Below are 26,642 nucleotides of genomic sequence, written 5' to 3'. Positions count from 1 at the left end.
AACTCTTTTTGATTAAAGAAATAAAAAGCAAAGAGAACTTGGGCACAGCAAAAAAAGATACGTTGGAACCCGTATAGGAAACCATACACATGGACACCAACTCCCAATATCATCAGCTAGTCCCTCGTCAGTGCAATAGCAGAAATTGTGTGCCTGAGTGGCCAATCACCAAGCACCTGCCCTGTCACATGCTTTATACCTAGAAGTACTAGGTATTTCTGGTCATTCTTGACATCCAAATAGAGCAGCAGGGGAGCAAAAGGATTGTAAAGTATGTGCAATTGAGGAGGAAAACAGTTAAAGTGGATTTAAACTCGATTCATGAAATTTGACCTAGGCACATATATCTGTAGTGTTTTCTTATTTCTCTTCAAAGCCCTAAGTCCCATGTCTTTCTGCTGCTCCGTTCTTCTGTTATCAGCACGATAACTTCTGACAAGTTCTCCGACAACCAAGATAAAACCAGCTTGAAATTTGTGTTGGGGTGGGTGCTATAAATAGATTAGCAGAGAGCTGGTCTAATCACAGCACAACTCTGCAAGTGTTGTTGTTCTTCTGCCTATGTGGAGTGGAGGTGTGTGCCTTTCCTCCAATCAGCTGTCACACAGTGTATGCCAAGACTCCCTTTCCCCTGCTGGAACAGGAAGAACAAATTCTAACACAATTTGAACTTTCTAAAGAGAATAGCAAGCTGAAGACAGCAGATATATGTGTAAAACTTACGTAGGGAGATTTGTTTCATCACTGTGTATCATCTGAGGCTGTTAATTTCACTGGGTATATGTGATGGTTTATATTCACTTTAACCACTTGCCTAGGGGGCACTTAAACCCCCTTCCTGCCCAAGCCAATTTTCAGCTTTCAGCGCTCTCACACTTTCACAATCATGCAACACTGTACCCAAATTATATTTTTAGAATTGTTTCCCATACATAGAGCTCTCTTTTGGTGGTATTTAACCACTACTGGGGTTTTTAGGTTTTTATTTTTTGTTAAAAAAAAAAAAGACCAAAAATGTTGGAAAAAAAAAATCATAGTCTGTTACAAAACTTTGAAAACAGGTAATTATACTCCTTCATTGATGTGCGCTGATGAGGCAGCACTGATGGGCACTGATAGGTGGCATTGAAGGGCACGGATAGGCAACACTGGCAGCACTGATGGGCACTGCTAGGTGGCACTGGTGGGCATTGATAGGTGGCACTGGTAGGTGACACTGATATGCAACTGTAGCTCATGCACGACAATACAGTTATTGACTGCCTCCTGGCAATTAAGGCCCGTGCTGTAGCCATCATTCGGCTATAGCGTGGGTGGTAGGAGGTTTATTAACTCTATATTAACTATAACTGCTATTGACGAAGGGTTTTGAAAATTGCTGATTACTTGGCTGAACCACTAACTCAAGTATTGTTTAAGTCACTGACCCACAATGAGTATGCAAATCTGAAAAATTAGAGACAAGTTTCGAAGGCCTGGGTCAGTAGACTTTTTCCAGGCCAGTGACTCAAATACTAAAGTTAGAGGATCAGCGTGACAGACAGGCAACTAGTGTTTTCTAAAGGAGAATTCAGACGTGGCAGCCTCCATGTTTCTCTCGAGATTGAATTCAATGAAAAAATAAATCAGTTTTAAAGCATTACCTCAGGTTACTCTTTGTAGGAAAAGACAGGCTCAGGAAAATAGTCTGTGTGTGCTTACATTGAATTTGTTTTCTGTCCCTTTAATGACACCTATAGGACAATAAAAGTATTGTATTGTATGGAGCTGTATGGCTATGACTAGCTGTTCAGAACTGTGCGTAGCAGAGCAAAAGCTTGTGTAGAGTGTGAGTTTATCCAATCTTTCATCAAAGTATTACTCCTAGAACGAGATTCGGAAATATGTGTACATGCAATTTTATGCATTAAACATGTTTAGTGTAAAATTGAAGTTGGCCACTGATTGGCCAATTGATTTACAATCTATACTGTCACTCATTTCTATGCTTTTTTAAGGTGTCCTTTCCTTGAAGACTCAGGTTTTTAAAAAGGGTGTAATCTTATGAATATACATAAAGGGCCTTCAAATGTATTTCTGTTAGTTTATTTTTTATTTTTTTGACAGACTGAAAGAGATTTATCCTTTGAATCATAGAAGCCATATTTCCTCATTAAAAGGTATATATTTGTATAATTCTATACTTCTCGTAACCCTCCCTGTTCATGTATTGGGAAAATAAATAGAACTAGTATATAGCTAGTAAAGCTGGATCTTCTAGCCTGCATACTTGTTCCTGCTCAGAACCTTGTACAGTAAGAAGTGAGAAAACTGGGAACTTCCAGGTGGTAAAACACTATAGCTGTGGCTTCTGTATGCTGACACAGTTCATTTTAAGGAAAAAAAGATGGTCACTTTCTGAAACATGTATCCATGAAGCACAAAAAGTTGAGAACAAACCTCTTAATATCAGTTTTATGTTTACAGCAGTTTTGTTAGAATATCTCTTCTTTTGGGAACTGTTAAAATGGTGTTCACTTGTGGCAAAGCTTGAGGCACACTGGTGACAGAAAATATCTTGAAGCTTGAAGGATATATGACATAGCATTAGGTGAATGAACTGCTAGAGGAACCCTGCAAGTCAGCTGGAGCTCAGTGTTACATAGGACTAGAATAACAATCGCATTATGTGAAGGTGTTTTGCTTGTGTGTGTGTAGCATAAATATTCTTTATAGTTTTCTGTATTAACACTGTACTAAAGACATGTTGGGGGGGGGGGGGGGTTAAACTGTTCAGTGTAAATTCTGTCAAAGCTTTTATAGTTTGTGAATATACAGTTGTGGTCATAAGTTTACATACCCTGGCAGAATTTATGATTTCTTGGCCATTTTTCAGAGAATAAAAATGATAACTCTAACCATGAGTGAAAGAAAAGTTTTTGTGTTTGGCTGAAGCCATTTATTATCAATCAACTGCGTTTATTCTTTTTAAATCATAATGGCAACAGAAACTACCCATAATGACCCTGATAAAAAGTTTATATACCCTGGTGATTTTGGCCTGATAACATGCACACAAGTTGACACAAAGGGGTTTGAATGGCTATTAAAGGTAGCCTTCCTCACCTGTGATCTGTTTGCTTGCTTGTGTTATTGCGTGTGTATAAAAAGTCAGTGAGTTTCTGGACTCCTGACAGACCCTTGCATCTTTCATTCAGTGCTGCACTGACATTTCTGGATTCTAAATCATGGGGAAAGCAAAAGAATTGTCAAAGGATCTGCGGGAAAAGGTAGTTGCACTGTATAAAACAGGAAAGGGATATAAAAAGATATCCAAGGAATTATGAATGCCAATCAGCAGTGTTCAAACTAATCAAGAAATGGAAAATTAGGAGTTCTGTTGAAACCAAACCATGGTCAGGTAGACTAAAATTTCAGACACAACTGGAAAATTGTTCAGGATACAAAGAAAAACTCACTAATAGCTTCAGGTCAAATACAGGACTTTCTGAAAACATGTGGTGTGGCTGTTTCAAGATGCAAAATAAGGAGACACTTGAAGAAAGATGGGCTTCTTGGTCAAGTTGCCAGATGAAAGCCATTACTACGCAAATGCCACAAAGTATCCCTCTTACAATATACCAAACAGCACAGAGACAAGCCTCAAACCTTCTGGCACAAAGTCATTTGGAGTGATAAGACCAAAATTTAGATTTTTGGCCACAACCATAAACACTACATTTGGAGAGGAGTCAACAAGGCCTATGATGAAAGGCACACCATTACTACTGTAAAACACAGAGGTGGATCGCTGATGTTTTGGGGATGTGTGAGCTACAAAGGCACAGTAAATTTGGTCAAAATTGTTGGCAAGATGAATACAGTATGTTTTCAAAAAATACTGGAGGAACATTTGCATTTATCAGCCAGGAAGCTGCACATGGGATGTACTTGGACATTCCAACATGACAATGATCCAAAACACAAGGCCAGATCGACCTGTCATTGGCTACAGCAGAATAAAGTGAGGGTTCTGGAGTGGCCATCTCTGTCTCCTGACCTCGGTATCATTGAGCCACTCTGAGGAGATCTCAAACGTGCAGTTCATGCAAGACAGCCCAAGAATTTACAGGAACTGGAGGCTTTTTGCCAAGGGGAATGAGCAGCTTTACCATCTGAAAAGAGAAAGAGCCTCAGCCACAAATACCATAAAAGACTTCAAGCTGTCATTGATGCTAAAGGGGACGATAAACGTTATTAAGAACTTGAGTATGTAAACTTTTGATAAGGGTAATTTGGGTAGTTTTTGTTGTGATTATGATTTAAAAGTAGTAAACACAGTTGATTGATAATAAATGGCTTCAGCAAACAAGCCATGAGTGAAAGAAAAGTTTTTTTGTCATTCATGGTCTCTGAAAAATGGACAATGGAAATCATAATTCTGCCAGGGTATGTAAACTTATGAGCACAACTGTACATTTGGGTCGATTTATTGAAGGAATAGATGCTGCACTCATATTCATATATCAAAACCAATCATGTTCTAGAAGAAAATATATATTTTTTAAATTTCTCTTGTATATGATTAGCTATTCAATGTGAACACAGATTTATCTCATTTTCTATTATTCTCTTTGCTAAATAAACAGCATATACCCCTTTAGTAGATCAAACTTAGTGTGTTTAAAGTAAGTGCCTTATTGAACCATTTCAGATACTTGAGTAATAGATGGTAGGACGACAAAATTAATAAATGCACGTGTGAGCTGACCTTGTGAAGATGGCTTGAAGCTTGGAGGCCAGTCTAAATCTGACTTCATGCTGGTCTCCTCTAATTCCTTGCATAGCAATGCTTAAAGTGGTAAAGGGAGGGTCAGGTCAGGGTAAATCAGGACAATTGTTTATACAGAACATGCAAAAGGTTTTGAACCTGGAAATTCTCTCTAGTAAGAGAGTCTGGATCTCAAGGCTGTATTAACACAATTACAGTCTGTTTGGCACATAAAAGAGGTCACCTGTATTTTGTCTGGTTGCTTGGAGTCCTTGAGAACCTAAGCTCATCAGGTTTGTCTGCAGGGTCACTGGGCTCACTGTCCAGCGTAAGCCAACAGGTTACTTGTTTTCTTATTTCAAGCTTGTCATGGAGTGGGGAAATTCTCCCATCAATGTTTGAGACGTTATTGATGGCATACTGTATTTTGTTCTTATACAAATGCCCTAAGTAAGGATTACAGTGGACGTGTTCCTGGCATAGTCACTCGAGAGAGCGCTCCCTATAGAGAGCACATATATCTAAAAATTGGTTTAGGTACACTTTGTAATCTCAGTCTGCTGCCCTCCAACTCTCGGGGTTGGGTGGGGCAGCGTTAGATGGAATATACGCACACTCATGTATTACTTAATACATACAAATATTGTAAATGACAGATATCCAGTTGGCACAAATTGGTTAATTCTGACCCTCATCCTAATATAAAATTCTCTTTGTTTTGCAGGTGGTTGGAGACTTGTTGGAGTTCTGCTTCTATACCTTTAGGGAATCTCAGGCATTGAAAGTGGAGTTTCCTGCTATGCTTGTGGAAATAATCAGTGATCAGCTACCAAAGGTAGAGGCGGGGAATGCCAAGCCTTTGTACTTTCATAGAAAGTAACTGGAAGAGTCTTGCAGGAAAACTTTGCCTTAAGTTTCCTCTGATGTTCCATCACAAGCTGGATATAAGAAACTACTTTTTTTTATTCTTTTAAAGATGAGGAAGATCAACTCTTTTAAGCTGAATAATAAAAACAAATCACAGTTTGGGGACTGAAGAAAACATGCCTGGAATCATTGAAAATGCAGCCAGCATCATCCCCAAACACTTGATAATTACTCCTATTCCTATGGATAAAAAGCCATATCTAGTCAATGACTGATTCATTTTGATATTTTAACATTGAAATTAGAAAAAAATGCCATGGAGTTTCTTGCTTTGTTTCATTTGGGTTCATGGACACAAGAAGACGTTTAAATGGCTACCCTCGGTTTGCACACAACGTGTACGATCAATATGGGGCATTACATATTCTTTTCTTGTACAAAACAAAGAGAAAGCTGATGAGAAAACAATAAAAAGCTGTTGTATAAAATAACAAGGAACCTTTGATGTTGGATAATCACTTACCGTTTGTGGCATTTGTTGTCCCATGTTATCAGTCATACTGCAAGATGAAGGCAATGCCCTCTATTATTTTTTGCTTTGTTTTCTGCAGAGATGGCATTTGGCACCAGTGCTGTGCCATTGGAGGCATAGTCTTCACTCCCTTTGCCATGTAAGCATGCAGCAAGTTTCACATGAACCCCTGACGTGTAAAGCAGGCATTTATTTCATTCAAATGAAATGTGATAAGATGTTAAAACAAATGCCCCATCTCGATTTTATATTAGATATATTGTGCTGGCTTTACAAATAATTTTACGCAGTCTATGCTGTATTGTATATTGCTGTATATGTATAAATTGTGAAGGACCTGAATCAACAAAACTGTATGGTAATTTTTGTAAATTAGACTGAAAAAATCTTTAATGACTAAGGATGAATGGAAAGTATAGGAAAGTATTTTTGAAAGAATTCTATTTTGATGGAGAATATTTAAGTACTTTTTTTTTTTTTTTTTTTGTCTAAATAAGGTAATTTTTTTTGTAAAGTGAACATGTTTTGCATGGATTCTGAACTGTTTACAGTGTATTTAAGGAAGGGAAAGCTGTGCCTTTTTAGCATCATATCTAATATACCATTTTGCAATATCTGTTTGTAAATAGACACACTTAAACCTTTTTCAGTTATATTTAAGCTTTTCTACTTTTCTGCAAAACAGAAAAAAAGGTTCTACTTTTTTGTGTACTGCTTGCAAGTAATACTGGAGCACACTTTCTAGGAATCCTTCCTGTTTTCTTGTGAATTACACTATTTTATGTTTCAAGGTGAACATATTGTAAGTATGTTCCAAATGAGCAACAGGGTGGGAAAGGTTATCCTGAGAAACATGCTGAAGACAAAGCCTTCATCCAGGGTCACTGACTCCCTCCCACATTGAGGGTCTCGTGTGTATATGTATATATATATATATATATATATATATATATATATGGTGTCCTTGTTGCTCATAGCAACCAATCAGATTTTTTCCTAAATTTTTTCCTACATCGGAAAAATGACAGTTGCTTTGAACAACATAAAACACTTATGTACACAAGCTCCCCTCCACCATTTTTATCATGTGGGAAATTTCTCCATACATGAGCACTTCAATTTTTAGGGTTATGAAGGTAAGGAGTGAAGAGGCATGCCAAAAAAGATATCTTTATAGAATGCACTTTACTTTCTGTATTAAGAGATCCTAGATCCCCAATATTCTATTTTTAGCTATGTACATGGGGCTCAATTGGTAGTACCTGTTGCCATGCTAGATCTATGCGGGTGTTGACTCAAGCTGGCAGTGTGAAAGTTTGAGTAAGATATGAATTTTATACAGGGGAAAATCTATTTGAAGATAACATTTATTTTATTTTTTAAATGTATGACCTAACCGAATAGTATGACCAAAATTGCACCAAATATTATTAAAATGGCCCAGAGAAATATTTTTTTAACTCTTCCAGAAGATGATACTTTTGATCAGCAATGGGTCAAAGTTTGTAGAGTGATAAAGACAAGCCTGGAATGTTTGGCATATAAAGAAAATTATGGTATATTATGATTCTGCACTGAACAGAAATATAATAGCATGTCCATATATAAGCAAGGTTTGACCAGAGCTGTCAGAATGATTGGGAAGATTTCTTTATCCTCTTTACTATATTCGATAATTTATTTACAGCTAAGACAAGATGCATAACTGCAGTCTTGCCTTAGGCCACTGAAGTTTAGGAGTGGTATCTTGATAGCCATGGAGTAGTACTGTTGTGTGTAAGAATGACAACAGCGATGAGGGCAATACCTAAAGTAACCAGCCAAAGTGAAAACCCTCATCAATTAGGTTAACAGTCTGACATTGAGGCCTTGCAAGTTTGCTATGATTTCCACTACACGTAAAGGTACTAGCCATATTTTATTTGCCGTTTTGATCTACTAAAATGCTACCAATGATTTTTTGCCCTCCCTTTCATTAACAATGCACTAATATACCAGAGACATATAAGATTCACAGCAGAAACTTAGAGGGGCCTGACAACTGAACAAAGGACAACTTGTTTAGAGATTTTTGTGCTTTGCCTTGTTAGTGGGAGCTAACTCTATGTGGTAGTTCTTTGGATTGCCTTTGTCACTTTACAGTATGATCCCAGGCAGTGGGCTTCTGTAAGTCTACAAACATGTAACTAAGTTTTGAATTATCAGCCTGTCATGGTACTTACTGTCTTATATTTCCCAGAATCCAGCCTTAGTTTAGTCTACAGAAAGAGTGACTTTGGCTATTTGTAATACATTTACAGTGCAGTTATGTGGAATTTGGGGGGCCTAACAGGGCTCTTTTGTCTGATTACATCAGTGATGGCAAGCATGATATTTGGATTTGATGAGTTCCTGTAACTGCTTCAGCAAGTATTTTAAGAGACTCATGTTCACTCAATAACTATCACAAAGAGAATTTCCAGCCTGAAAAACACAACCCAAAAACATCATACTGATTCTTAAAGCCGAATACGCTCAGCAGTTATGGTCAGTTTTAGCCAAGTATGAACTTAATTAGATTTTTCAGCTCATACTTTAACCACCATAGAGTAACATCCCATGCAATTGTTTTGCCATTGAGTGCTAATATCTATCTGCAACAAGCCATGAAACAGAATATACCCAGACATAAAGCCATTATGACTATGATGACTACAGCATCCAAATTGCTGTAATGCTTGCAACGAGACTTTGGCCTACTGTAGTCAGACCAGTTACATGCTGATTTCTCATTGGTTCTTATGGTTCACTACAATTGTCACATTATAATTGCTTTATGCACTACCTTATAGGAAATATGAGGTCTGTTACACTAGCTCTTACCTAGCACATCATTAACTGGTGTGTGTACATGGCCTATAGTAGCAAAATCCTGCTACTACCTAGAAATGTTAATTTAAGTGAGCAAAAACAGCCACTGAGGATAGTTTATCATTTGTAAATATCCATCTATACACTGGAACAATGCTGTAAGAGGAATTTACTCAAGACAGGTTTTATGCATACAGATATCACAGTAATTTATCTAATTTTTTAAATTTCTAGACAGATTGATTATCTTGAAAAGCATAAGAGGGCCCCAGGAGAGTCATATAACAAGCTAGAATACTGCTTGGGAATATTGTTATCCCTCCTGTAAATCCTTCTGTAAAGCCAGCAAAACATGTGTACAAAGCACTGCATACCAAATAAATTTCATTATTTGCACACAAAGCACTGCGGTAATGTAGATTTTCGTAAGATCATCTCCTTTGCTCATGCATCATTTTGCATATATGAAGATTCTTAGACACTGGCATAAGACTTTTCATCACTGTAATGATCCCAGCATGATTACTTTTGGTATGCCAGAACCTTTAGGGGAGCAGTGGCGTTTATACTCTGCAACCTACCAATAAGTAGTGTATAGGGTAACGTTTATTGCCAACATGTTTATAGCTTTTTCCAAAGCAGGGTATGGTCTAGTATTCTTAAACCTTTAGTCGATTTTACAAAAAATTTGATAATATAAACCTGTTTGTCACACTGTTTTTTAACACAGTTTCTAGATTATCTTTCCATCACCTCCGATTCACAATGTACAAGTTCTGTTAAACATTATTTCACATCACTAACATTGATTGATCTTCAATGTTATAGGATTTCATATGGAGAGCGGTAGTGTCTGCAGCGTACACTAAAAGTGAAAGATTAGATATGAGACCAGAAAGCAGTTGGTCATGATGGCTCAGTACCTGCCTTCTGTCCAGGTCCAGGTCAGGTATTGGCAGCTTTCTGAATCATCCTTAGAAGCTGCACAGTGACGAGCACAGTCTGTTTTTCTATCCCGATTAAAGCAGACATTGGTAACTATGGGGAGTCAATAAACCAATGCTATTTAATGCCATATTTGTGTCTCAATATCATTTTACTTAAGGGCAACATTAAAAAAAAAAAAATAATAATAAAAACGTGTGTGAATTGTTTTTGTTGAAAGCCAAACTCCATTTTTATTTTGACATTTTCTACTAATAAAAAAAAAACCTTGCATTAGTTTTCTGTGGTTTCCTGTTAATTGCTGCTAACCTAACAATATAACACCAACTTTTATGATTTAGACTACACCAAGCACAGAAGGTGGCTAGCTTATGTGCTAAATTGGTTATCAGTATATAAATACACTATATTACCAAAAGTATTGGGACCCCTGCCTTTACACACACATGAGCTTTAATGGCATCCCAGTCTTAGTCCGTAGGGTTCAATATTGAGTTGGCCCACCCTTTGCAGCTATAACAGCGTCAACTCTTCTGGGAAGGCTGTCTACGGGAATGTTTGACCATTCTTCCAGAAGCCCATTTGTGAGGTCAGGCACTGATGTTGGACGAGAAGGCCTGGCTCGCAGTCTCCGCTCTAATTCATCCCAAAGGTGTTCTATCAGGCTAAGGTCATGACAAGTTCCTCCACCCTAAAGTTGCTCATCCCTGTCTTTATGGACCTTGATTTGTGCACTGGTGCGCAGTCATGTTGGAACAGGAAGGGGCCATCCCCAAACTGTTCCCACAAAGTTGGGAGCAAGAAATTGTCCAAAATGTCTTGGTATGCTGACGCCTTAAGAGTTCCTTTCACTGGAACTAAGGGGCCAAGCCCAACCCCTGAAAATCAACCCCACACCAAAATCCCCCCTCCACCAATTGATTTGAAATAGTGCATAAAGCCAGTTCCATAAAGACATGGATGCGGGAGTTTGGCGTGGAGGAACTTGACTGGCCTGCATAGAGTCCTGACTTCAACCAGATAGAACATTTGGAATGAATTAGAGCAGAGCCAGGCCTTCTCATCAAACATCAGTGCCTGACCTCACAAATGCGCTTCTGGAAGAATGGTCAAACATTCCCATAGACACACTCCTAAGCCTTGTAGACAGCCTTCCTAGAAGAGTTGAAGCTGTTATAGCTACAAAGGGTGGGCCAACTCAATATTGAACCCTATGGACATGGGAAGCCATGTACATGTAAAGGCAGGTATCCCAATACTTTTGGCAATATAGTGTACGTTGAATTAATAAGACTATTGGATATCACAAGGCTCACAATGCCTCAGGATTTTATAGGGAATTAGATTACAAATGTCAATATTATTAGATTATACTACAGTGTTACTAGGCTTTGTTTATATATACAGCTGTTAAAATAGCTGCCTGTGTGTACCCTTTTGTTATATTATATTATTAATAACCTTAAATTTAGCAACTCATTTATCCATACAATGTATTTTCTCAACACAAGTGCATACTTTGTAACCATCTAAACATATTTTTGATATGTAAATATTGAAGAATTCTGACATTTACCACAAGATGGACTCTTTTTAAATGTTGCATTGTTTAACAATGCCCACTGTGTTTGAGCATCTAAACATATTTGGTTGGAACCGTATGATTCCAGCAAATAGCAGACCTGACAAAACAATTCTTAAAGCTGCATTCACATCTAAGCAGTTCCCAGCAGTGCATACAAGCATAGATATGTCATACAGAACAATCAGACCCATTCATACCTTTGAAGTGCAATGCATGATAGAAAATGCAGCCTGCATGAATTTTACTGCTTCAAAGGGTGTTTTGAACATAGATAAAATACATTTGGACTTACTTAAAGATACCCTTCAGTGGAGTGCGCAATTGCGTCCACTCTTGGAGAAGATCAAGTTTGCGGAAGGTTCATACCACCAATATCTCTGAAGATGAGAAACAGATCAGCCGCCTTTTCTCTATTGACTCCAGCAGATCTCCCAGCCTTGTTTTCTTTCCTATAAGTGGTGCAGTGCGAGGTACCGGTTTTGGCTTTGGCCAATAAAGAAAGGACAGCATAAGGAAGGAGATTCATGGACTGTGACGGGCACCTCTTCGGAAAGTGGGGGAGGGAAGCAGGTGCTTGCCGTGGAGACCCAGACTGGAGACTGTGAGTTATAGGGGACTATAGCCCTTGCTGTATTATGGCTACGCCTATTATGACTCTTTACTGCCGGGGGAAGAGGGGGGATAATTTTTTTCTCTCTCTCTCTCCCCCCTTCCTTTTTTTTGGGGGAGCTGATCTTTGTTCCCTCTTTCGCATCTTGATGCTGGACTAGTGTACCGAAGTAAAGCTCCTGTCCTCCCCACCATGTGTTGGTTCCCATCCCCCTCTCCTTTGACCACCTCCCTTACCCCATATTGACAGGGAATTATCTTGGACCTGACATGGGCAAAATAGAAGAGGGGGATTTTCCCTTCTCAAACGTCAGGTCAGGTCTTGTAACTATGAATATTTGAGGCTGTCCTGGGAGAGAGGGGGGAGTCCCCCACTCATATTATAAAAATAAGGACCTTTGGGAAATTGGCTTTGTGGCTCCCACTTTTGCGAGGATCTTATTGGTCTCTCCCCCTCCTTCTCTCCACTCTTTCAAGAGAAAGCCCTGGATACCCCCGAGCTATGCTCTAATACCGGGCAGTGGGGATAGAGTGGAGAGGCGGGGGGAAGGGGACGGAGTTAGATTGGAAGGGGGGATAAAGGCCAGTTAGAGATGGGGTAAAATTAAGATTGCACGTATACATGCTCTGTAAAGGTTTAAGTTATACAGTGGGAATTTAGGAGATGCACTATAAGTAGTTCACCATATAAACCAGTGGTCATCAACCCTATCCTCAGGGCCCACTAAAAGGCCAGGTTTGCAAGATAACTGAAATATATCACAGGTGATATAATTTCCTGCTCAGTGATTGCAGTATTCTTGTCTGCATCTCCCTAGGGTAATACTTAAAACCTGGCCCGTTAGTGGGCCCTGAGGACAGGGTTGATGACCACTGATATAAACCACAGGGAGGAATAGGGAATTTGCCCCATTTTTTCCTTATTTCTTACTTTTTGAGGGGGGATTGGATGTGGTGGGAGTTGGGGGAAGAAGAAAAAGGGGGGGGGGGTGAGAAGGGAATAGGTAAGGGGATATAAATATGGTAAAAAGAAATAATATATACACATTATATATAAATCACATGGCACCTGCAAATCATGGTGTGTGTGTGTGGGGGGGGGGGGGGGGAGAAGGGAATAGGTAATGGGATATAAACACGGTAACAATACAATACATACATACCACATATAAATCACAAACCACTCACAAATCTTAGTGAAAGGGAGGTCTCCCTTTTCCCTTTTTTTTGTTTGGGTGGAATTTGAGTGTGAGGGGAATTTTAGTTACACGGGATGATATTAGAAAAGGTATATGGAGACAGCATGTATATGTACATAATACAAATAAACGTATAAATAGAGGCAAGAAAACCCCTCTCAAGTCGTTCCATTTCTGGAGACGGAGGAGGGAGTAGTAGAAAGAGAGTCTGTAGGGTCCTCCCAGGACTGGGGGTCACGTTTTAGCAAGGAGGTACTATAGAGGTGTGGAGGGAAATCTACCTAAAGGTGATGGGAAGGGGGACACAGAGAACTTATGGAGGGATAGGTTAATATGTTTACTATTTACATTACGACCCGGGATTTAAAATGGGGGAGGGGGAGGAGAAGGGGAGTAAGTATGACAGCAGGTGTAATACAAAGGTAATAATGTTATGAAGAGTATTGGGAACATCTCCCGACAGAATAACAAAAGGATAAAAATGATAGCAAGATAGAGGTGTCATGATGTGCTGTGATGATGGATTGTGATGTAAAATGGTTAGAGGTTACATTCAAGAGTAGATATTGTTAAATATGACAGAAGATGTCTTCAGGGTGATGGAAAATATATAGGTTGAATGTGGTACATATAATTTGTGGAAGGGACAGATAGCCCGTAAAGGAGAGGGATATAGGAAAAGGAAGATGCTGCGATAGAGGATAAAATAAAGCAAGATGATAGCTGGAGGAATAGGGAGAGGTGCTTTGCCATACTGGCCATAGCTAGCCACCCCCCTTATTCAGCACCTGTGGGAAACTAAGTACCCCTTAGGTAGGTGCTGGGAAGTTTAGTTGTTCCCCCTTTTTGTTTTTGGGTTTTTGTTTTTTTCCTTTTTTCTTTTTTTGCGGCCCCCCGGTCCAGAGAGGATGGAAGGACTACATGTCACATCACTAAATGCCAGAGGACTTAATACCCCTGAAAAACAAAAGATGCAATTGAATGATCTAAAACGCCTTAATACCGATGTGGGAATGCTGCAGGAAACACATTTAACCTCCATGGCGGTATGATTATTTCGGATTTTAGGTGCTGAAAGCGGTACCATTATTTTGCATGAAAATTTGGCGTTTTATATTGTAGTCCTGTAATTCTTAGCAATAACTCACTTAAATCTGTCCAAATCAGAGTCTAGCAGACATCCCGGGTATGATAAAGTTTGAAAAATGAAATCATAAATTATAATATAATAAATAATTATAAATAATTGTACCAAATAATAATATAACAATAATAAAAATTATTCAATAATGTAATCAAAACAAAAACACTGAAATTTGCTCAGTTGCAGAATTGTCACTGTCATTACTTTTCAGTATTTGATGACAGATCTCCCCACAAATCGCTATCGCTCAATTCTGCAAGTGATTCCAATTTATTATCGCTATTTTATAGCTGGTCTAAAATCATTTTTGATGTAAAGGGACAGTTTTGGTTGCTATGGACAATCTCCAATTTCCTGGCATAAAGAACAGTTTTTATAAGATAAAACTGCATGTAGGACACTGGGTAGACCACTAGGGACAAAGGGGATGTGAAATAATTACATACAGCAATGTAATCTGTAAGAGTACATTATACTGTATATATAGTGTGTGTTTCACTTATTGAATTTGGCGCCGATCTCCGTCCCCGTGCGTCGCAACGCTCGCAGGGCACGGAGATCGGCGATGTGATGAATCGAGCGAGACACAGCTCACTCGTACAACGAGGGGACATTGCTGGATCCAAGGGAGAAGGTAAGTAAGCGTCCTCCTGGATCCAGCGATGCGGTCCCGAGTCTGGCTCGGGGTTACCGCTTTTGGCATAAAAATTCCACCCCGAGACAGACTTGGGAATACCGCCAGGGGGGTTAAAGTTGGAAGTATTTCACTATCTTCAAAATAGACATTTCCCCAATGTATACCATGCCTCTAATTACGAGGCTAAAACTAAAGGAGTTGCTATTTTAATTTCTAATCAAATTGCATGGTCTCTGTTGGATAATTGTCTGGATTTAGGGGAAGATACCTTTTTCTTAAAGGATTTATAGGTAGTGTTAAGCTACTATTCATGCTCTCAATGTTCAGCAAGATAGGTTTTTTGACAGTCTTAGCAAAGTTAAGGGAATTCATGGAGGGAAAATTGATCTTAGGGGGAGACTTTAATTTCCCCCTAGATCCTAAATAAGATACTTCCACTGGAACCTCTTCGGTACCTCGTGGATCCAGGAGGAACGTCCTTTGTAAGTTTCATGAATTCCAATTGATAGACGCTTGGCAGGCCCTACCCTACCCCCATCAATTATATTCCCGAATTGATTTCTTCTTAATCCCACAACAGCTATTCCCTATGGTACAGGATATCGCAATAGGAAATATAACCTGGTCAGACCATGCGCCAGTTATGATTAGGCTCTCTGTCAATCGACAGAATGGAGATGGCACTTAAATGAAAGTTTATTACAGTTTCCTGAAATCCGAAAGGATCTGATATTTTCAGACAAATGATAATGAGGAGATCCGGGGATAGTATGGGAAGCTCATAAAGTGGTAATTTGAGGAATTTTAATTAAACATGGCTCCCGAATGAAGAAGGCCCGAGAAGAACAAATTAAAAAAACTACTGGAAAAAATACAGGAAATAGAGACACAACATACCAGAAAAGGGAATGGGAAATGAATTAGCATACCTGAGAAGACAGTTATCTGATCTCCTCTGGTATAAAGCAAAGGCAGTATTACAACAAGGGAGGAGGGTGACATATGATTCTGGAGACAAGTGCGGCAAATTGTTGGCAAGAAAATTAAAAAAACAACAGATACAGTCATATATTAACACAAAAGGAGGCCAAAAATTGTCAATGCCGAAAGACATTGGAAAGGAATTCAGGGAGTATTATGCCTCATTATACAATTTGCCAGCGTCTCCCTTGCCCTCCTTGGCTCTGGAAAAATATTTATCCTCCTCACAATTAGTTCGACTACCGTCCACAGTTCAAAGAGAATTGAAGACACCAATTATAATGGAGGAAGTGTCTACAGTAATGAAGACGATTAAACGTGGAAAGGCACCCAGCCCAGATGGGTTTTCTATACAATACTTTAAAAGTTTTTTCTCACTATTAGGCCTACATATGGTAAGAGCGTTTAATGCACTAGGACAAATAACTAACTCCCCATTGGATGCATTAAGAGCACATATTGCGGTAATCCCAAAAGAAGGGAAAGATCAGTCGGTATGCAGCAGCTACCGACCAATATCATTATTAAATGTGGACTTAGAAATATTCACAAAGACACTGGCATTCGCTTACAGTCCCAGCTCTTTCAGTTGGTACATTTGGACCAAGTGGGCTTTATCCCTACACAGGAGGCAAGAGATAGTACTATAAAAGTATTGAATTTGGTCCATTATGCAAACCAAAAGAAGATGTCAAGTGTCTTTCTGAATACAGACGCAGAAAAGGCTTTTGGCAGGGTCAATTGGACATTTATGCTAGGAGTATTAAAACACATGGGCCTGGGAGATCGAATAATACACTGGGTAGCCGGGATATATTCTATACCACAAGCCCTGGTCAAAGCAAATGGGGTACACTCAGAAAATTTCCCAATTACAAATGGGACCCGCCAGGGCTGCCCGCTCTCGCCTCTCTTATTTGCACTGACTGTCACGTACCTAATGGTTTTTAGCCCGAATTGCAGAGGGAGGCCTCCTTTATGGCTCCCACTCCCGGTTCCCTGGTAAGGTAACAGGAGACACAGGAGTAAGGAGGGGCACGGGTGCCTGGCGGGATCAACAGACCAGAAACAGACTGGGTCAGTTCAGCAGACTGGAACAGCTTGGCAGACAGGATCAACTCAGCAGACTGGATCAGCTCAGCAATCTGGATCAGCTCAGCAAACTGGATCAGTTTAGCAGACTGGAACAGCTTGGCAGGTAGGATCAGCTCAGCAAACTGTAAATCTATTTCCCAATGGGATGCACTGGCTAATGCCCTTATTTAATATGCTCTTAAAGCAAACCCATCTCTCTCGTGTTCTTTGTTTCTAAGATTTTATCCCAATTTATACCTTCTATGAAGGTTCATAGTTTAGGGAAGTTGGCTTTTTTTTTAATTCAGTGTCTTTGTGTTTCCTATTTGTGTGATTTATACTGAAGCCAATTGACCTGTGATCACTGTTTCCTAAATTGCCCCATGTTTCCACGTCTGTGATCAGGTCTGTATTGTGGGTAATCAGTAGGTCTATTAATGGCTTGTTTCTAGTTGGTGTGGCTCCTGATCTCTATAGTAACAGCTTCTGTGTAAAACACAATCAATGTTCTTATAATCATTAAACCTCAGAACAAATCGCTCAATTGTGTTATCCTGCTGCTATTAATTGCTTCCCGACCGACTCCTGTATATATATATGGCAGCAGAATGGGTCTGCTGCACAAATCGCCCTTATATATACTGCGGGCGCTTTAAGAGCTATAGCAGGCGGGCACACTCTGCACGGCAAGGGTCCCCATGTCTGTTGCCGGTGGGCACGATCCCCGCCGGCCACCCGTGATTGTGGGTACGAGAACAGGGACAGGAATTTGTGTGTGTGAACACACAAATCCCTGTCCTGTCAGGAGGAGAAACAGATCGTGTGTTCCTACTAAGTAGGAACAATGATCTGTTGTCTCTCCCAGACAGTCCAATCCCCTCACAGTTAGAACACGCTGAGGCAACTCACTTAACCCGTTGATTGCCCTAGCGTTAACCCCTTCCCTGCCAGTGACATTTACACAGTAATTAGTGGCTATTTTTAGCTCTGATCACTGTATAAATGTCAGTGGTCCCAAAAAAAGTGTCAAAAGTGTCTGATTAGTCCGCCGAAATGTCGCAGTCCTGATAAAAATTGCTGATCGCCGCCATTACTAGTAAAAAATAATAAAAATGCCTAAAATCTATCCCATATTTTGTAGATGCTATAACTTTTGTGCAAACCACTCAATATACACTTATTGCAATTTTGTTTATTTTTTTATTTGGGATATTTATTATAGCAAAAAGTAAAATAAAATTGTTTTTTTCAAAATTGTTGCTCTTCTTTTGTTTATAGCGCAAAAAATAAAAACCGCAGAGATGATCAAATACCACCAAAAGAAAGCTCTATTTAAGGAAAAAAAGAACCTACATTTCGTTTGGGTATAGTGTCACACAACCACACAATTGTCAGTTAAAACGACACAGTACTGTATCACAATAAATGGCCTGGTCAGGAAGGGGGTAAATTCTTCCGAGGCTGAAGTGGTTAATCAACGGTGTTAAACAAATTAATCATTCACATAAAGTGCTCTTGTGCAGAAATAATAAAAAAAAAAAATACAAGAATCGCCTTTCCTATCTCATTTGTGAACATAATAGTCCATATACAAAGTGTCCAATTGCTTTCCAATGCTGTTCCTCTGTAAATCAATCAGTGATCTTGCTTTTCAAAGTGCTCTGTGCTAAAAGCACCAAAAAATTGTATACATATATTCTCTTCTGTGTTTCTTATCCTCCACTGTGTATCACCACCACACTTTTACACTCACCAGATGACCATGATCTCTCTGGAAAGAGTATGGTCAAAATGTGCTTTTCCCGCAAGGGGTTAATAATCCTAAGCAGCAGCGTTTCACTCCAGGGTAATTATTGCCATAAAATGGAAGAGAGGAAACTCAAATAGCGTAAAACCTTTTTATTTAAATACAAGACGATTTTGTATTTTTTTTTTTGTTTGAAATTATTTGTGCACAGGAGCACTTTATGTGAATAACGAATTTATTTGTTTCACACAGTTAATTAAAAGTATATAATAGACCAGGATACACAATTGAGTGCTGTGTACTGAGGTTTAATGGATGTATAGGTCCATTCAATTATAGCATGGTTTCCCCTACGGGATAATATAGATAAACAAACACCAGTGATATGAAGTCCCCAACGAAATATTACATCCCATATGAATGAATTCATACCTGTAAACAGAAGGAAACCCAATAGTGGAGACAGTGGAAGGCAAGTATGCAGTGGATACCATGCAAAAGAGGAGTAGAGAGAGAGAGGAAGGCAAGCATGCAGTGGATACCACTTAGGAGAGGGGCAAACAGAGATGTCACACATAAAAATGAATGATGTCCCACTGAAAATTGCGACCACCCCGAATACAGGTTTGGAGATGGAAAATCCAGAAAACATCTCTCCTGTAAGGAGTCAGAACACATCCCCACCCTGCTTGGAAATTCTAACTCCCTTGACAATCTGTGTAAGAACAGTGGAGCCCCAGCATGACAACTGTTGAAATGTTGGGAGACATTAGCTGACTGATCCTTTTCAATATCATAAATTTCATCATGCAAGTGATCTCTAAGCTTCCTTGTACTTTGTTCCACATACTGAACGGAGCAAATACCACAAGTACATATAGGACATTGCTCATGTTCCAATGTAAAAAATCTTTTATTCTAAATGTCCTACCACTTTCGGTGGACCACACAACATCCGCGCTCAGTTTGTGGCAACAACAAGGACAACCAGGAGTGCCACATCAGTAATTGCCTATAAAATGCAACCATGTTGTAGACTGTACGGAAACAGGATCAATAAACCTGGGAGACAGTGAATTGCTTAAGGAGGGTGCCTTTCTAGAAACATAATTATAAATATTAATGTCATCCTGAAAATTTCTACACAAGTTTGATCAATAAACAGTAGATATCTATTGAGAATCTTGCCCAGCTGTTTAAATTCCAAACTGTATGACGGAGTAAAGCTTGTCTTGCTTCTCCTCTCTAATCGTTTATCCCTATGACCATGTAAGTGTTCTTCCCTGTTCTTAGATTTGACAATATTGTATGCTCTATCCAGGATCAATCTCGGATAACCTCTTTCTAAAAATTGCTGATAGAGAGAAGCTTCATACTCATAAATCCTCACTGTGAATAAGGCGATGCCACAAAAGTTGCTCTTCTGGAATTCCTTTGATGGTAGGTATAGCGTGGCTTGATTGGGCTTATCAAAGACTATTACGTGAAAAGGGCTTTCTATATAGGCTGCTAACAACATGGCCCTGTTCACCCAAAGGTAGAACATCTAAAAAAATACCTCTTTATAGTGCATATAGCCCATAAATCTCAAAATATATGGGGTTATTGTTCAAATTAGAGAGGACTGCATACAAAAGAAATACTGGGCTTGTGCAAAAAATATATATATATATCATACAAATAAAATTAAACCATTACAGTGTAAATAGTCAGCAGTACCACTAAAGTGAGATATAATCACATTACATAGCATATACAAAAACAGTGTTGCGCTAAACATAAAATTGCTCATAAAGTGTTGATAGAAAATAGAGAGGAACCTGTCAAGCTCACATACACCCTTGTCACATATAAACATTAGATTGTGCATGTACCACAAATAGACTTTGATATACTGTATGACCTGAAGAGATTTCCATCTCCATAGATGTAGGATTGCTCCCCCCATCCCATAGAGAGGTTGGTGATTGAGGACAAAAACTTTGCCCACATCACGACCCCACACCTCTGAAGGTAGGTCATTCCCTTATAAATAGTAGTTGTGAGTTAACTAATGATCTGAGAAAAATTATATAACCTCGATTGAATCAAAGAGTAAAGACTTACAACATTGCAAGCAAACCAAACAAAATCCTCATTCCACGCTATATAATTCATAATATTAAAAAAAAATGATTGGTATCCCTCTCTAAACCCGTATTCCGTGCAGTCCCAATTTTGGGACTGACGTCACTTATTTTTAAAAGTGACATCCTTGATTTGTGTCTCAGTTTTTGTTTCAGTTTTGGGTTTCCTTCTGTTTACAGGTATGAATTCATTCATTCATATGGGATGCAATATTTAGTTGGGAATTTCGTATCGCTGGTGTTTATCTATATTATTCCATAGGGAAACAGTGCTATAATTGCATGGATCTATACATCCAATTGATATATATGTCCTGATCGTGTTGAGGCATGTATTTTTTTTGTAATGTAAATTTGCATACAGTTTTGTAGGCTATCTACACTTATGGATATGTTGATCTGTTTTGTATGTCCTATACGTCATGCAATCTTTTGGCAATATTTAGGAATATCAGCCACTGATCGAGTCCCACTGTGTAACCTTAGGCCCCTTTCACACTTGGTCGGTGGGTGCATCGGCGGTAAAGCGCTGCTATTTTTACCATCAATTTTGTGGCGCTATTCAGCCGCTAGCGTGGTGCTTTTACCCCCACTAGCAGCCAAGAAAGGGTTGAAACCAGCCAAAAAAGGGTTAAAGCCACCCGCAAAGCGCTGCGGCCCTTGGGCTTTCACATTGGAGAGGCAGGAGTGGCCTCTGTTCCTTTTCTAAAAGTGCTGTGTTTTGTGTACCCTGATGTATTGTTGTGAATAAACTACTGTGAATTTCTACATACTTGAGTGTGACCACCTGCTATGTTACGTCCAGTACCTTGCAGCTGAAGCTGGAGCCTGCACCAAGAAAAGTAAAACATGTATCTGGTTATTAGAAGGAAGGAACAGAAGACCAGATAATGGCCTAGCAGAGTTTGGCGATAGAAGCTTAAAGGCTAAGTTCACCATAAATGCACATATTTTTTTCAGAAAAAAAATGCATTAACGTTTTCCTGCAGGAGCCTTGAAAGCATTGCACCTGTGATCAGTAGATCCATCAAGCCTGGTGGCACTGGATACAGAGCGTAGTTTCTCAGTGCTGAAGGAAAAAACAGAGAAGAACTCAGTTTTTTGGAATATATATCTTTTAGGAAGAAGAGATATTGTTTAGGTACAGAAAGCTCTAATAGTTCTGACAATATTCAGAGAATGTAGAGGGATGCCCTTAGGATGTTTAGGAGTAGGGCATAAAGATGTTAGAACTACGTTATAATTGTGAATTATGAGGCAGAAGTATTATCAGGAAGAGGTGCCAGTTTTGAGATATGTTATGTTATCAACAAAGGCTACCATGTTGGCTAAGGATTCTCAGGAAGTGTCTCCAATGGTTGTCAGGGTGGTTTCTGCAAGAGAGAACAACTATATTAAGGTTTGTGGGGGGCCTGATGCAAGAACGAATCAAAATAAGGTTTTTCGTATGGAGGGGCGAGGCTAGAGGCCTAATGCCTTGTACACACGGTCAGACATTCTGACAACAAAATCCATCAGATTTTTTCCGACTTGTCTTGCATATACACGGCCGGACAAAGTTGTTGGAAAATCTGATCGTTCGGAACAAGGTGACGTTACGTATGATGGGACTATGTAGAGGCTAGAAGCCAATAGCTTTGGTCTCGTAATTTAATATGAGCATGCGTGGCACTTTGTCCATCAGAATAAGAACATTCATGGAGTTAGAACAAGGAAAGTTCACTTGTTGGGGTGACTGGGGTTTAGGATTTCTACTTCCAGAATCAAATATGTTCTGCATTATACATTGTATATGTCTGAATCAAAATACAATTTTTTCGTGGCCCAGAATGAAATAGTCCACCTGTTAGCCGTTCACCCCTAAAACGTGGATTAGAAGAGTTGGTGGACAACTGAGTGTTTGTCCACAAGAGAAATAGGCAGTTAAGCTGCTTGTGATCCTAAAAATAGTTAAGTAGAGTTTTGGACTCTTTTCTGTGACTGGTAAACCACCAATTAAACTTTGAGAGTTGGGACATCCGAAGGTAGCAAGAAATCCACTGTAGCAGACGTCCCCTCACTCCAAACAATGAGGGTCATTGTGAAGAGGGTTTGGTGACCTTTTTGGGCAAGGCCATGAGTCAGAAAGAGGGGCTGAACTTCGGTTTTGAATTTGAAATCTGGAAGAAGCATAAGGGAGCTCTACATTTAAAAGAGGTACAAGCACCTGGAGGGTTTTGTTACCTTTCTCAGAGGAAGTAAAACTTTTTCACCTGTGCTTCACCAACCAGGCATTTTCCATGAAAAGGAATTTTCTTGCAGGCAGGTTCAGATGTCTAATGTGGAGAACAGTGGCGCTCATCTGAATGCAGTATATTAAAATGATTAATGATGAATTTATTAAGATAAAAAATTAAAATAAGGATTAACTCACAGGGTAATGGTTAAAAAGGGCTAGTCACAAGGGGAGGCTCACTGTGTAGACCTGATCCAGGTAGCCGGCGGTGTGGCGTGTTGCTGTTGTCTGGCTAGCTGCAGTTGTTTCCCAGGCTCCCAGTCAAGCTGGCAATCGTCTCCCCAACAGCTGTGACGTCACTGGGTGTGGGGCACAGGCCCAGCAGGTGCGCGTTCAGATCCTTCGTGCTCCTTCTACAGGCTGTTCAGATGTCCAAGCCTTTAGCCATAGATTTCTGGACATATAAACAGAAAAAAAAGAGTAATTCTAGATATTTTTTCTCATGTCATGTTCCAGGGCACCTACACAAAAAAGAAGAGTGGGTGGAAGAAACTGTAATTGCTCTGTAACTACATGATCCTGAAAGACAGGATCATGCTGTTTGTTCATTGTTCTGGTCCAGTTAACTGCAGTTTGACATACTGAATCAGCAGCTGAAGCTGGTTGCATGACTGGGTCTGCCAGGGTAAAGAGAGCAAAAATATACGATAATATTAAAATTTCTGCCCACAGAGTCTTTAAAAGATGAAGCATCTTCAAAGGGTACAGGGAGAAGTTTTTTTAATGACCATTTCCTTTTAAACATTTTCCAAACTGGATAGAGTTCAGATAATTTTCTCAGAATTTTCCCAATAAAAAAAAAAAGCCCATTCTATCTGTTGATAAACAGGGAAGGTTGTACAGGGCTAAGTAGGTCTCTTTGTGCCCAAGGGGGGAGAGGGGGGGGGGGCTGGCAAGATAAGAATGTGAGTTTGTACGATACCAAGGTTTTTGCGTACAAAAGCAACAAGCTTTGCAGGAAATTCCCTCTTCAATATAGCAAGACTGTGGGGGAAAGAAAACTTCTGCAGCTTCCTTCAACACTGCCTCTATGTCTTCTTCTGCATTCCCCTCTGATTCAGCACTATCTAGGACCCACATTTCAAGGTCTGACTCCAGAAACATAAATAGGAGAAGAGGCAGGGTATTTTTAAGCTCTGGGCAAAGATGGCTGCATTAAAGGCATAAGCTGTCCTAGAAATTGTGACATAGATGCAGAGAATTCAGTTTTTCTTAAATAGCCCACATGTTTACTTAACCACTTGAGGACCGCCGTATTGCCATTGTACGTCAGCACAATGGCACAGGCAGGCACAATCACGTACATCTACGTGATTGCCTTCCAGCGGGTGGGGGGTCCGATCGGACCCCCTCCCGCTGGTTACGGCGGTCCGATTCGGTCCAGGAGCGCTCCGTGATGAGGGGATGGCCGTTGGTTTTCGGCCACCCCCTCTGGATCGCTCCTGGCCAATGAGAAGCTTCCTCCCCTGTGTATTGTTTACACAGGAAGGAGGAAGTGATGTCATTCTCCTCGGGGCGGTCTTTTTGACCGGACTACGAGGAGAAGAGTAAAAGTAAGTGTGCACCAACACTACACTGACATGTAGGTACACACAGGCACACAAACCCCCCCCGATCCCCCCCGATCGCCCCCCGATCCCCCCCGCCCCCCCTCCCCCCCCAGTCACAGTGTCACTGATTGCATTGATCATTTCTTTACTGATCAATGCATTCAGTGTCAGTTGTGACAGTAAAAACTGTCAGGACAGTTAGTGTTAGGTCCAGGGTAGCCCCCTATCACCCCCCAATAAAGATTTAACCCCCTGATTGCCCCTAGAGTTAACTCTTTCACCCCCTTTTGCCAGTGTCACTAAGCGATCATTTTTCTGATCGCTGCATGTGTCGCTAGTGTCGCTAGGTAGCTAGTTATTTTTTTAGGTTCACCGCCAGGTTTTTATATCGCTAGGTACCCCGATATACTACCCAATAATGTTTTTAACCCCCTGATTGCCGCTAGTTAACCCTTTCACCCCCTTTTGCCAGTGTCACTAAGCGATCGTTTTTCTGATCGCTGCATTAGTGTCGCTACAGTCGCTAGGTAGCTAGTTATTTTTTTAGGTTCACCGCCAGGTTTTTATAGCGCTAGGTACCCCGATATACTACCCAATAATGTTTTTAACCCCCTGATTGCTGCTAGTTAACCCTTTCACCCCCTTTTGCCAGTGTCACTAAGCGATCATTTTTCTGATCGCTGCATGTGTCGCTAGGTAGCTAGTTATTTTTTTAGGTTCACCGCCAGGTTTTTATATCACTAGGTACCCCGATATACTACCCAATAATGGTTTTAACCCCCTGATTGCCGCTAGTTAACCCTTTCACCCCCTTTTGCCAGTGTCACTAAGCGATCGTTTTTCTGATCGCTGCATTAGTGTCGCTACAGTCGCTAGGTAGCTAGTTATTTTTTTAGGTTCACCGCCAGGTTTTTATAGCGCTAGGTACCCCGATATACTACCCAATAATGGTTTTAACCCCCTGATTTCCGCTAGTTAACCCTTTCACCCCCTTTTGCCAGTGTCACTAAGCGATAATTTTTCTGAACGCTGCATCAGTGTCGCTAGTGTCGCTAGGTAGCTAGTTATTTTTTTAGGTTCACCGCCAGGTTTTTATAGCGCTAGGTACCCCGATATACTACCCAATAATGGTTTTAACCCCCTGATTGCTGCTAGTTAACCCTTTCACCCCCTTTCACCAGCGATCACAGTATAAGTGTCACTGGTGACGCTGGTTAGCCAGTTAGTTATTTAGGTTCCCCGTCAGGTTTTTATATAGCGCCAGGGACCCCCATATACTACCTAATAAAAATTTGAACCCCCTGATTGCCCCTAGTTAACCCTTTCACCACTGATCACCGTATAAGTGTTACGGGTGACTCTGGTTAGTTTGTTTTTATAGCATTTTATATTCAAATCCGGAAGGCAGTGCTTGGTTTTCGGGGTCCCGTACGTGGCTAGGCTCCTAAAAAGTCCCCCACATGTGGTATCCCCGTACTCGGGAGAAGCAGCATGTGTGAGCAATATATCATTTAGTGACAACTTGGTGCAAAAAAAAAAAAGTTTGTAATATTCCCGCAACTTGTGGCAAAATATAAAATATTCCATGGACTCAACATGCCTCTCAGTAAATAGCTTGGGGTGTCTACTTTCCAAAATGGGGTCATTTTGGGGGGTTTTGTGCTATTTTGGCATTTTATGGCCTTCGAAACTGTGATAGGTAGTGAGGAGTTAAATCAAAAATTTGCACCCTTAGAAATCCTGAAGGTGGTGATTGGTTTTCGGGGTGCCG

At 40.1% G+C, this 26,642-nt stretch overlaps 1 protein-coding gene across 4 annotated transcripts in view; it reads left to right on the top strand.

Annotated features, from left to right (window-relative positions):
- Window positions 1-10,221, top strand: part of NR3C2 (nuclear receptor subfamily 3 group C member 2) — a 488,739-nt gene extending 478,518 nt beyond the window's left edge. For all 4 annotated transcript variants that reach the window (XM_077477013.1, XM_077477014.1, XM_077477016.1 and 1 more), the window contains exon 9: window positions 5,475-10,221. In XM_077477013.1, coding sequence (XP_077333139.1) covers window positions 5,475-5,630 — 156 coding nt within the window. In that variant the 3' untranslated portion in view covers window positions 5,631-10,221. The remainder of the gene's footprint in view (window positions 1-5,474) is intronic.
- Window positions 10,222-26,642: the final 16,421 nt, after the last annotated feature.

Source organism: Lithobates pipiens, unplaced genomic scaffold (assembly GCF_037356315.1).
Source record: "Lithobates pipiens isolate NorthernLeopardFrog02 unplaced genomic scaffold, aLitPip1_a1.2 Scaffold_13, whole genome shotgun sequence".
Classification (NCBI taxonomy): domain Eukaryota; kingdom Metazoa; phylum Chordata; class Amphibia; order Anura; family Ranidae; genus Lithobates; species Lithobates pipiens.
This window is presented reverse-complemented; position numbering and strand designations above follow the sequence as displayed.